Source organism: Macadamia integrifolia, chromosome 5 (assembly GCF_013358625.1).
Source record: "Macadamia integrifolia cultivar HAES 741 chromosome 5, SCU_Mint_v3, whole genome shotgun sequence".
Lineage (NCBI taxonomy): Eukaryota > Viridiplantae > Streptophyta > Magnoliopsida > Proteales > Proteaceae > Macadamia > Macadamia integrifolia.
In genome coordinates this window covers 24,557,554-24,571,137 of record NC_056561.1, presented here as the reverse complement: position 1 = coordinate 24,571,137, position 13,584 = coordinate 24,557,554, and the positions used below count along the sequence as shown (strand labels likewise).

Here is a 13,584-nt window from a genome sequence, read left to right as displayed (position 1 = left end):
ACCAAATAAGAACCGAAAAAATCAAATAGAAAATGATACCTCTCACTCGAACACTAGCCAACGAATCAATTGGAGTAAAATTGGACCGAATGCAAAACGATTCTGATTTTGATCGATTGCTATCCGGTTTGGTTTTAATTTCACCTTGTCAAAAAAATAAATTGAACCAAATAATTGAAATCTGACCGATTGACACCCTTAGATCTTAACATCTAATCAGCGGATCAAATCAATGATTGTCAATCCAACCAGTCAACTACCCTCCAAACTGATCCCTGCTCTGTCCACTTTGGTATTCTTCCTCATAATAATAGCATATATAACAGAGTTTATTAATTGTTGGGAATCACAATCATAGTAATAAAGCCGATAGATGTTAATAATAATCATAATATCAAGATTATGTGCTCATTCTTTCTACTTTTTCTCTTAACCATCCAATTCAAGCCGGCCCCAAGTGCAAGTCCAAATGTTTACAGAGATGGACTTTCTTAGCCCATTCCACCTAACATTGCGTGATGGCTTCTAATGCAATGACTGGCTCTTCGCTGTCCAAAATCAATCATCAATTGTCATAATTGTTGGTATCTGGCCATGATTTATAAAATCAATTTTGTTCAATCTCACACAGCACAGGACTTGCTCCGGAAGTTCCTCTGGTTTCTGGGCCTGTTACAGTGCAATGGGGTTAGTTTTGACCACAATCAGAAAGCTCAATTAAGTGCCTTAAGAATTAAAATGTTAGCTTGACTTCGGAGTTTGGACTATGGATAAAACTTAAATGAGAAGGTTTCTTTTAGAATCCACAAAACTTGTGAACTGAGATGTATTAAGCTAGGGAAATAATTATATGAACTATGAAGGACTATGAAGTCATACTTCAAAATCAAAAGGAATTAGGAAAGAGTAAGCAACAGCGTAAAAAATCAAAAGAGCGAAGATGGATAAAATAAACAATTAGATTTGAACTCATCCAAGCCACCTCCAGTTGGGAAGGTGGAAAATAAGTATATTACTATCAGTTCAGCTTAAATTATGAAGCTAAAGTTGCCCAAAAATGGGCAAACTTCATAAACTAGAACCAGTACCTGAATGGTTAAACCCAGATCAAGTATCCCATGCTTCAAACGTTCTCTAAACGATTCAATTCCCTTCCTTGATATGTAGCTGAAGCGATGTATATCCAGGTCTATCTCAAAGTAATTGGAACCCTGCATGGACAATAAATGGTTCAGGATTAATTTTATTAGTAAAAACCATCAAAAGCACAAGTAACAACATACTGAATATCCCCCTCCCTCCTTCAAAGAAAACTCAAAACTCTTGTCCCACAACAAAGAATTGGTATTAGTATTACAAACTCCCTTTTGTTACATGCAGACCATACTGAGCATCAGTCAAACAGGTGTCTTCAAGTTCCTTGTTTTCATGACACAAACATAAGAATTTGCATATTTTTAGTGCTGGATATTCAAGAAGTAACTTGCTTATCATCCACATTAATCTAATTATCAACACACATTTATTTATTTACTCATTTAATTTTAAGTTTGGTCATATACATTTATCATCTTGACATTAGCATGAGGAGGAAAACAAAGTTTTATTGGTTACCCTGTAGAAATTGTGCTGAGGGCGTGATAGTACTGGCTTGTCATTGTAAGCATTTAAGAGCTTCCTCTCAGTAGAGCTCAATTGAAGATCTTCTGGATTAACCATTCCAGCCAAGATTTTAAGTCTTTCTCTGAAAGGAACTGTGGAGTCCTTTGAAAACCCTTTAAACTTTTCCATTTCATCCTCAACAAATTTCTGTAGCATAAAAGCATATTATCAACCAATTGGAAACAATAAGAAACAAAATAAGATTAAATAGATAAACAGAAAGCAGTAAAGGCACACAAGAAGGAATGGCGATAGACACTACTAATTCAACTTGACAGTTATGATAACAGCTATTAACTCGAGCCAAAAGAATGATGCAAACACTAGCAATTTTCCACAAAATGGAAGCTAAGTTCCTTGTCTGAGTCTGACAGCTTGATTTGAACAGTAGGAAGTACAATCGCCAGTAGAGCAAACTGCAAGGGGGATGGGAAAGTTACCTTGATGCAATCCTGAAAATGAGGTGATACTTCTTTGTCAAAATTCTCTGAGACTTTGAAATATAATACAAGGCTCATCCCTTCCCCATCGCTGTCGCCAAGGAACATGGCAGCAGGATAAGTCGGTAGCTGTCACAAGAAAAAGGATATATGACGTGAAAACCCGCAGGATGTAGGACACTCCTAGTATATTGAATCTGCAGTTAGATTGGTACCACAACCAAAGAAATGAAGTAGGATGACAGAACAGATTAAATGACAATCAGAAAATACCTGAATATTAATAATGAGAAGTGCAGGTACTTTCTCATGTGTTTTCACAGGGGGAAGCTCAAGATGCTGGGCAATGTGATGTATCTTCTTTGAGCACACAAACAAGTCAACACCAATTGGGGTATAAGGACTACAGTTAGTAGCTGGGGATTTCCGCTTATCCCTGCATTGTATTTGCAAGTGATCATGATCAAAACAGGACCACCAGCAATTGATTACTGATGTATGAATTCTTGCTATGCGATCAAATGAAGCAAATCAAATAACAAACCTGAAATAGTTTTCTCCACGAATCTTGAAGACTGAAGGTGAGACATCAGACCAATGTCCTGGAGTTGGCTTCTCTCCTGTTGAAGAGGGAATCAAGAGTCCTGTTCTGGGACGATATAAGAATTTCTTTGAAGAACCTGCAAACACCAAATGCTTTCTGGTATCATTCCAAAATTCAAAATTACAATTTATCTAGAACTCTAAACTTGAAATCAGAGAGTCAAACTACAACATCAAACTTAAAACAACAACAGTCCAACCAAAAAGAATTTCAGAAATTGGTTACTCACTTTCTTTATTCTTTTATATCATGCCTACAGTTATATTTTCATGAAAGAAGTCACTCGTTTGCAGGCACTTATTGGAACTAGATAGTACTTACAGAATTCAATCATTTCATCTCCATCACAGGACTTCCTCTTAAAAGAGAGCCTGATAACTGTTGACTTCTTCTTTTGAGATTGGGCAACTGGACTTGCTGGAGGTTGATTCTTGTCATTGAAACTGAAAGTAGGAACCAAACGAGGCAAACAAGACTTCAAGTTATTTTCTTGAGATTTTTCTTCAGAGTCTTGTTTATCCTCCTTTAGACCATTAAAACTTCCATAAGGATCATCTAGTACTTTTTTCCTCTTCATGCAGACTTCATTGGCCTTCCCCAAGTAAGAGAGCTCATAACCTTGGGCACTTGCAACTGGAAATCCATCTGCTTCATTGTATTCCTCTTTGTTCACAGCTTTACCTCCGTCTATTTTCAGGTAACTTTCATAGAACCCTTCATATTTACACCCAGTATCAACATAACATGATGCAGACTCGTACTGAAGCACTTGGCTGTTTGAGATGTTCCCAACTACATTTCCCACAGAAGGGAAACAATCTGCAGAGAAAAATGAGGAAAAAATAACATTTGTCATTAATTACACACGTACACAGACCATTTAATTTGGTATCAGAATGTCACAAGGTATGTTCCATAAGGGCTCAGCCCACCTTCACAGGATCCTACCAGTGAGAACAACCAAATGTGAGTCAACTCTAGGGATGGCAATAGGGTGGATTAAGCCAAGGCCCTGCCCAGCCCCATATGTTAGTGCATGTTATAGTCCTCATCAGGTTAGAGTCATGTATCATTCTTGAAAATCTCTTGAGTCCAAGCCATCGTCACCTCATAAACCACTAAACTCCATGCATGTTTCATAAGGCAGCAAGGCAGGTTAGGACCATGGATCGAAATCTCGCCAACAGAATTTCAGTGTGTGTATGTGTGTTTTTTTTTTTTTTTTTGCCAAAGCTAAATTACATACGAAATAACATTTGTACAAAATTTTGGTATTTCGGCCGAAATTTCAGTATCGTTTCGGTATCTCGGTACATTCCATGTGTTATTATAAATACCATATCGCGGTCAAAATTTTGGTATTTCAGTCAAAATTTCAAATGTCTCGCCTGTCTCGGTGGTTTCGGTTTCATTTGTATATTTTGAAGGAAAAACACTCCAAGTCTCCAACAAACCTCTAATTAGCCACATCATCACACATTTTGACTTCCATTGGATTCCTACAAGATCTACACATTCAAAGCTTAGAAAAGGTAAAGTTCTTTCTCCAAAACCAGGTAAAATTTTCAGAACAGTTCGACGGTTGTTGCCAAACAAAGTTGCAACTCTAAAACAATGTCATGTCCTAATATTTTTGTATTTTATGTTTACTGACCTTAAAATAAGTTACCCACCAAGTTTCATGTCAAAAAAAGGCCGTTTGACCACCGAAACAAACAAAAAAAATACACCATTTCGGCCGAAATTTCGCCAAAACGAAATGAAACTTCAGTTTCTGAACCCACCGAAGCACCGAAATGAAACGAGATTTCGAAAAACCTTGGTTAGGACTAAGCAACATTCTAAGAGTGTTGAGTATGGAGATTGGTAAGACAGGCGCTCTTGCCAACCCAATATCGCAGCCCCCCCAAATATGTTTACCTTTTGTGAACCAATCAGTATATTTTCTGGAAGTTCACAACATGCAAAACATTGGGTGATTAGAATAATAGGATCATCCAATGCGGTTGTTTTTTAGTTCATTCAGTGTCATGCTTGTACTTTAGAGTGCACAAGTCCCTCCTCCACACCACACCACACCACACCACACCAAAGTCTTGCCATATGTGGACCATCCTTACAGTATTCTGGGACAGCTATCTAGGACTCTCTTCTAGTAAACTTGATTAGCAGAGAGAATAATTTGCTTTACCTCCATGCACACTAATGAAGTCATCATCAGAGTCTGATTCAAGAATACTGACAGAATCATACCATGCTTCTTCTTGGCATATCACTGCAAACACATAGACCCCTAAAGTGAGTCCTCAAGTGATCTAAAAGCATTGATAAGAAAAAATTTCTACATTGAGGATGAGGAAATGAATAGCAAAAATTTTAAATACATTCAGTAGGAAACTGTGATTCTCAAATTTGGTTATGGATAAGATTTCCAAATTTGGTTACGGATATAAACTTCCTCAAACCCCAAAAGATGGTTTAGGTAAAGGTGTCACATCCAATATTTTTTAGATGGTGCAATTTAATAGGGAAAAAAAAAAAGAGCAACCCGGAGCACAAGGCTCCTGCTACTGCAGGGTCTGGGGGCAAATGTCAGCCTTACCCCTGCTTTGCAGGAGAGGGTGTTCCCAAAGGTGCAATTTAATTGAAGATGGTGCAATTTAAGCATTCATATAAATATAAATAATGATAGGAACTATCAGAGAAAGGCGAAGATTTTTCCTTTTAGGGGGGGTAAAAAAGAAGAGAGTTTTGAATCATGGACAAGTAAGATTCACCAGAAGATGAGTGAAATACCATTTGCATCAATTTGACTGTGAAGCCACTGCAACTGGGTGAGATGGAATGTCATATTAGAAACCTCAGATCTTCTACATGTGGTTGTTGCACCCTTATCATAATCCACATGAACAAATTCACTGACAGAAATATCTGTTACACGATTTCCTGCATCACTAAGCCTTTTATTGGGTGCATCAGGGACAGAAGCAGAAATTTTTCCACGGCATTTGTTCAATCTGCGATGCTTCCTGCGGGGTCTAATTCTTTTTTTTTGTGTTGATACACAGCCACCCATTATGATTACTTAGTCTCTAAAACAAGAAATATGATCTTCATGAGATGCCAACAACCCTAGAAGATCTGCAACAGAGCATATAACATAAGAAAAACAAGGGACCAAATATGTGATTAGCACAAAAGAATATCAGAATGAAAATTTTCTAAATGCCAAAATAAAGCAGCCTTCAATCTGCCAAAATACATGGAAACCAAAATGCCTTAGGAAGGACATCATGACAATGAGATATAATTTGACAAAAAATCATGACAAGATCAATTTCATAGTCTAAAATATAACAGTGATTAGGACCCACTAACTCAGTTGTGTACCATTCATCAACCAAATAGAAGATCAAGTTCTGGCAATGAAATAGAGATTGGACTTAGGGCAATAACTAAGTTGCTCCCCAATACAAAGGATGCATTACTATTTTTCCACCAATTGGAGGAGAGGATCTCAGGTAATAACAAACCTCCAAATTAAAGATGTGAGATCATAAATGAAATTGTTGTAATCAACCAGAAGAATGGCAAACCAGAGTCAGAGAAATGTCCAGATGGGTTTACTTCCTGGCTAAATGATCATCAAGCTAGGACCACTCAAAAAGCAAGTCTCATCCCTGCCATTTTCACTGTATGTGCTGACATGGCATATGCAGCCACTGACAATCATATTAATTAAGGAATAAAATCGAAGTCCTTAACCGACCAGAAGTATTTCTAACAGTTTCCAGAAATATGTTCAAACAACATATACTCTAGAAATTATAACAATACAAACTATAGTTGAGAAGTCTTCCAAGACAATGAAAACCTTTCTTGTTCCATGTAAAGTTTAGTTGCTAATTGTATAAAAGCAGACAAGTGAAACAGCATCCAAATTAGCATGATGAATCATTACGTTCACCAGAGTTACTGGTGCTACAACATTACATTGGTTGCCCATTATAAAAGGAAATGCTCTGCCGAAAGCTTAAGAATGGAAAATAGAGCGTCATACAAGAACGAGGGGATCTATAGAAAAGCAAACCTGGCAGATTTAGTTGAGAAGATAATTTAAGAATGGAATTTAAACAAGAAAATTACCGCGGTCAATAGAAGTACCTCAAAGAAGAAAGTTAGCATTACAGATTCGAATCCAAGCGTCCGTGACCCAATATTCACTTCTGCAATATAGTTTAGGGAGAACTCAATAATCAGCAGAAGAGATGTCTAATGGGGCAAAAATCCTGAATCGCTGACCCGCATTTCAGCCTATAGGGAAGGGAAAAATAATTAAGGATCAAGTAAGAACTTGTGACTCTAACCTAAATTACGAGAACAGGAAATAAAATCCCTGATACTGCTTAGTAACAGGGAATAAGGAACCAGAATTGGTTCTTCAGCAATTCAAAAGGAAGAACCAAAAAAAAAAACCCAACTTTTGTGACTCAACTGCAACTTAATTCTCTTAAAAGGAAACTCGATTAATCTGCTTCCATTTTCAGAGAACCAACAGAGAAAAATATCACAAAAGCTAAATAGAAATAAGAAAAGGTCCGCATAAAATAAGCGTAGAAAGAATACAAAAGTCCAAACAGATTGAGAATAAAAACGTACGTCAAATTAAACAAACGACGAAGAACTGAAGGTTACCAATGAAGAATATGAGAAAACGAAATAGATTAAAAACAAGGGATAGGGGAATTACACAAACGCAAGAAATGTGATCGAAAAATATATATATAAAAATATAAAATATATATAAAACGATAAAACTTAGCAGATCGAGCAAGGAGAGAGAGAGGGAGAAACCTGATTAGAAACATGCGGAGCAGTTCAGCATCGACATCTTGACGAAGAAGAAGCTGTTATTGCAGAAGAGATCGGTCGGAGATCTTTCTCCTCCCTTCTGCAACAACAACAACAACAACAGCAACACAACAACAACAACAAAAACGGAGGTGGAGGAAGGAAACGAATCAACTCGAACAGGAATCAATGCCAACAATTATAATAACAATAACTAACAATATCAACCCGATACAAGACAAGACAGACAGATCAGAGCGAAGTCCACGTCGGATTAGATTTTTCGTTACGATTTTAAACAACCTCTCTCTCTCTCTCTCTCTCTCTCTCTTTTATTTTGTATTCTTCTCTTGAGCAGATCAGATAGGCTCGTCCTCGCTTTTTCCATCGAAATTTCGCGGGGAGTCCATGAGCCCTCATTGGTCTTTCCTCCACCTGTAATTTTTTATTTATTTTAATATCTCAAATGTTTTTCTCTCTCCCTAAACTGAGAGAGAAAAACTGTTCTTGCAAAGTCCAAAACTTTCAATTCGAGAAATTTTTCCTTCAAATTTTAGCAGGTCCAAAAATCCAATCTCGACCTTTACCCCGTTTCTACTTTTAATTATTAGTACGGAATTCTAAAAAACAAATTAAAAGGCGTGAGAACCGTTGAGAACATGGTTTCAAGTATATTAATTATATCGTATTAGTCTAGATTGAGACTGATTTCTCAATCCCCACCCTAATGGATGATCAATTATTTGTATTGTTTTAAGAGTAAAATAGTAAAAAAAAATTGATATTTTTTAGTCAAGACCTTTTTTTTTTTTGTTTTTTCAGGTAAATACCTTTATTTCTATATTAAATTAATGAAAGTAGTGACCATCTGTCATAATTTTACGGATCAAAACTAGTCTAGTGTAAAAGAGTACATGCCACAAAAATGATCAATTCCTCTATATGTGCTTTTGAACCATTCATGGTACTTAATTATAATTATAATTTTTTTTATCAAACAAATTTTTTTTTTTTTTTTTTTGGCTTGGGGGTGAGAAAAAACCCTGAGGATTTGGTGTTGTCTATGTCAGACACAAGTGCGCAAAAAAATCAATGCTACCCCCCACCCCGTCAATTGAAGATGGTTTTGCATTTCCTTTCATTGGCTTTTTCCATTGGTTTTTTTTTTTTTTTTTTTTTTTTTTAAAAAGGTTTCTACATTTATATGGGAGAGTGTGGCCCATATACCCAGACACATGGGGGTAGGGCTAATTGGCCGGCCCATCCTCATAAAAGGAAAATAACATTTATATAGATGCTTCCTCGTGCACTATCATTGACACTCATTCATGCGAAAGAATCGCCTTCTATAGGAAATAGTTTTCCTTCTTTTTAGTAGAAAAACCGATTTTCTTCATCAACAATGTGAAACTCTCTCTAAATCATAGTTTAAGGAATCAAATTAGTATCAACCCTGTACAATCTTGATTCTTAGCCAATACCATATCGCTATATCAATACAGTTGAAGGGTAGTAAGGTTTTGAAAAAAAAAAAATGATTTTTTTCATAGCAACTAAGGGTATTTCTATTCGATTCCAAATGATTCAGGCCTATCCAAATCAAGATTGAATAGTATTGGGCCTGTCTGATCATGAGACCCTTTTTTTTTATTTATTCTAGTATCTTAAATCATGTTTTAAATAAACAGTTTCCAAAAAATTAAAAATAAAAATTGAAGCATGCCTGATAAGGAATTCAAATGATTAGACGTTTTTATGGAGTAAATAATTCCATCTTGAGCCCTTAATTCGACTGCTCAACTTGATAAGGTTAGTAAATTCATGATAGGACATCAATGGAATAAAAGTTTGATCACTTCTGTTCTTCCTAATATTCTATCTTCTATGATCTATCAAATCTCTTTTTCCCTTTTTCTCTTGAGAATGAAAGATGGTGGTGCCATCTTTCAAAAAAAAAAAAAAGGGTTTTGCAGAACTAAGAACTTCTAATGGATGTTATAACAAGTTTACATGCTTATTTCATTTCTCTCAATGATGATGATTTTTTGAAAACATAAAATTCACCCCAAATTTAAATTGTTCTTTTGGAGATTGGCTCTTGATAGGATTCCTACAAAAGACTTCTTGCATAAATGGGTGGACTTAGATCTTGTATGTGATCTATGTTTCTATGAGTAGGAGAACATTCAGCATGTTTTCCTCACTTGCGAATTCTCAAGAAGAACCCAGGCAGCGAGTCCTTTGAGATTGAGATGAATGTCTACAAATTTTATCTATTTCAAACTTAATAATATATTTCTTCCACTTCTATAAGTTGAGGTTGAATGAGTTGAACCATTTCTTCAATATCTTTATTATTACTTGCTATTTTATTTGGATGCATAGGAATATGGTAACTTTTGGGTCTTCTAAGTCTAAACTCCATCTCATCTTGGACCAGGTATATTTCTAGATTAACGATGGACCTAAACAGAGGTCATTACTTACCCAGATAGATGATGTGTCACAGCTAAAAATTGGCCCCCTGTCTTATACCACTCAATCTCTAGATATTCCTTTTTTTCACAACATTGTCCTTGTTACCATCGTTGTGTTCTCTAAAAATCAGAATATGTTGGGCTGGGCAACTGCTATGTTCTCAAAAAATAGTTGCTTACTCATATTTGCTAATTATGTGATAGGAGAGGATATTGAAGAAATAACGCAGGAAATTCTCTATGGGTTAGATGAAGCTTCCAAGCGTGCATGGGAGGAAGTACAAGAGATTTGGAGTAATGTGCAGGGTCTTGAAAAACTACTGCATCCTAATAATTTGTTGATGTGGCCATGGTCCACAATTTCTCTTCGTCTTGAGTTAGAGAACCTTTTGTTCCAACCCACTTTTTTTTGTAAAGAATGTCAAGGACTGCCTCTAAATTTAGTTAGGCTTGTTGGCTATAAGGCTTTCACTAGGAAATTGTGATTCAAGACACTAACTATTTGCACAAAGTTGTAAATGACTTGTATTTTTTTTTTTATCCTTTTTGTTCCAACAAAAAAAAAAAAAAAAAATCGACCTGCCATGAGTTATTTGATTTTGCATCATTAGATTTGTGGAATTTTTTTTTTTTTTTTTTGATAAGATAGATTTGTGGAAGATGATATATTGAATTGATTGCTTTATTGAAAGACTAAAAAACGTACAATTATCCACTTGGAGGCTAGACTTGACCATTGTAGTTAAAATCTAATCTGTTACTTAAAGCTAACTCAGCTTCTTTATCTTCTTTATCCTAAGTTATCAGATCCAACCTCAACCTTAATTAAAAAGAAAAATACCACAATAATTTTGTCTTATCTCAATTAAATGAAGTCAGTTACATGGATTCTATTTCTTCTATCAATTATGTTCAAAGGCATACAAAATCCTAATCCTAAGCTATACATGTCCTTCCTCATTACTACTTCATCTATGACCATTTTAGTTCTACTTATCACCAAAAATAAATAAATAAATAAGCCTACCTCTGGCTCTTTTTGAATGTGGAACTTGTATCAGATCAAAACTTTTCCGATCTAATACAATGGATCGATTCCTACACAATATAGGGTATTCGAATCAAACAATATAATTCAAGTTTAGGGTAACCTCTTGAGTGCTGCGATCAAAGTACCTCGAGCAGTTTTCAGTACTTGAACACAAAACCCATAGGAAGTAGGAATCGACTTCTAATCAACACTGAGTCAAAAATACTATAAACTAATAATAAATTGTGCAATTTTTCTCTCTTCTAATGCTATATTTATAGCAAGGTCTGATTCCTTTCCCCTTTTGGATTGCTAGTGGCAAGTGATGCGGTCTTATTAGGTCATACACTAAAGTAATTAACACTATGACAATACCCAATCAGTTAAGTTAATTTCATATAAGTGCACTTTAGTCTTGGTAATAATCACAAAACCAGTAATTAATAGAAAATATTACGCGTAGATCCCTCCAATTTGCAATCTCTTATAATAGACCCCAGGGAATGGAATTAAATTACTGCCAACACCTGAATCTATTGAATAATTAGTATATAAGTATCATGATTAGTAATTAGACAACAAAACAATACGATTAAATATTTATAAAATATATTTATTAAAAATAATAATTTTAAAATTTATTTTGTTAACATTTTAATAGCAACCATCCAAAAGAAATATATATCCCGAATGGAATAATCCATAATGGCTGCGATTGCTATTCCATTAAGATGAAAATTCATTATATCCCCATTGGATGCGATTGCAACTCCATCATAATGGGTGTGGTTACTGCATGAAAATATATCCCTAATGGGTGTGATTGTTGCTCCATTAGGATGAAAATCCATTAAATCCCTGATGGATGCAATTCTTGTTCAGTCAGGGACGAAATTATATCCTAGATGGATGTGATTGTTACTTTATTAGGATGAAAATTCATTATATCCCTAATGAATGTGATTGTTGTTCCATCGGGCTGAAAAATATCCCTAACAGAGCGATTATTGCTTCATTATTATGAATCTATTATATCCTTGATGGATGTGATTGTTGCTCCATCGAGGATAAATATATCCCTAATGGATGTGATTACTGCTCCATTAGGATGAAAATCCATATATATATATATATATATATACATTCCCCTAATGAATGTGATTGCTACTTGTAGGCACCTAATTTTGCCACCCGCCTTGAAAATAATGATAAACAGGGAATGATCAAGCTTCATGCTCTACATCGGAAGAGAATCTAGGCATTTCATGATAATTCGGACCCAACAGCAACTTGAAACCCTATTAAACCGAAAAATTGACAGCAACTCGAATCCCTACTCCAACCCAAAAATCGACAGTAACCCGAAACCCTAATCTGGCCCGGACCTTTTTTGTACCCAATCTTGTGGTACGTGATATTAGCATGTCATATGCTGAAGAATCGATTCTAAGTACTCTCTGATGGTGTGGGAATGGCATGAATAAGGATTGTCGGAACACCCCAGGCTTGCTATAGGAAAAAAAATCCTTCCTGCAAATTTCAATTTTAATGAGCAAAAAATGAGCTCAAAACCCACGCCTTTCGATAGCACTCAGTTATATGATTATGACGATATGTCGCATGTGAAAATCGGACCATCGGATCTCTTGGAATCACTCTCGAAAGTCAAAACAGGGCATACTGGACTAGTTTTTGCCCAAGGTTCTTCCCGGGCCTACAGTTTCCCCTTAGGGTTTTTACCCATTTTAGCCCAGATCCATGAAATACTGCCTTTTGGGTGGCAGACCGGCAAAAAAATATTCCCTTTTTGGCAGGTCTATCAAAATCCAAGTTGAGGGGTCCAAAAGCCTATAAATAGCACCCTCTATTGCCATTTAAGAGTGTGAAAAGAATATGAGAGAGACCCCCCACCTACCTCATGATTGCCTGCCCTTTCCCTTGTGAGAGAGCCAAGTGTGGAGAGAATGTTCCATTTCCTAATCATTAACCCCCTTGCCATTTTTAATATGTTCCTTCACCCAAGCATTAGCCATTTCCATTTTTAGCCTACTCCTTCATTCTAATCATGGCTGGCCTAGGAGAAAGGTCTTAACCTGACGTCTGATCCAAGGCTGAAACTCTGCCCGATTGGGTCTGGATTTTTTACTTCAACACATCGAAGTTCTGCTGAAATTTTTGAAAATTCTCAAGAAGTATGTCAGATTTTTGATGTGTCGTCGAAGGCCTAGATTCTCCAAAGAAGAGGAGCAAGCAGCCAAGATTATTTCCACCTGGGAGCCTTCACCAGGATTATGTACATATCAATAGAGGCCCACCCCTCTTGACCCGAAACAAAGGTCAGGTATAATTTCTTAACAGAGTAGACGTAACATAGACATTTTACTTAATATAGCATTTGTATAATGTTGTACATTAAATATTTAGTCATGCATGTGGTTTAGGATATATTATAGGGAATATTCATATTTAAGCATCTGATTCTTACCTTAATCTCTGGATCAGACCGAGCCTATCTCGGGA

General features: G+C 36.0%; 1 protein-coding gene across 2 annotated transcripts; it reads right to left on the bottom strand.

Annotated features, from left to right (window-relative positions):
* Window positions 1-257: 257 nt before the first annotated feature.
* On the bottom strand, window positions 258-7,904 carry LOC122078348. Of its 2 annotated transcripts, none has more exons than XM_042644302.1 (11): window positions 7,561-7,904; window positions 6,871-7,020; window positions 5,503-5,847; window positions 4,898-4,981; window positions 3,028-3,525; window positions 2,647-2,782; window positions 2,376-2,538; window positions 2,103-2,231; window positions 1,615-1,809; window positions 1,089-1,211; window positions 258-669 (listed from the first exon to the last, which is right to left on the bottom strand). In XM_042644302.1, the coding sequence occupies exons 3-11, from the start codon at window positions 5,780-5,782 to the stop codon at window positions 559-561; spliced, it is 1,719 nt and encodes a 572-aa protein (XP_042500236.1). In that variant the 5' UTR covers window positions 5,783-5,847; window positions 6,871-7,020; window positions 7,561-7,904; the 3' UTR covers window positions 258-558. The 2 variants fall into 2 exon arrangements, with proteins under 2 accessions (XP_042500236.1, XP_042500237.1); XM_042644303.1 differs by having other exon boundaries at window positions 6,871-6,932.
* Between the last annotated feature and the right edge of the window lie 5,680 nt (window positions 7,905-13,584).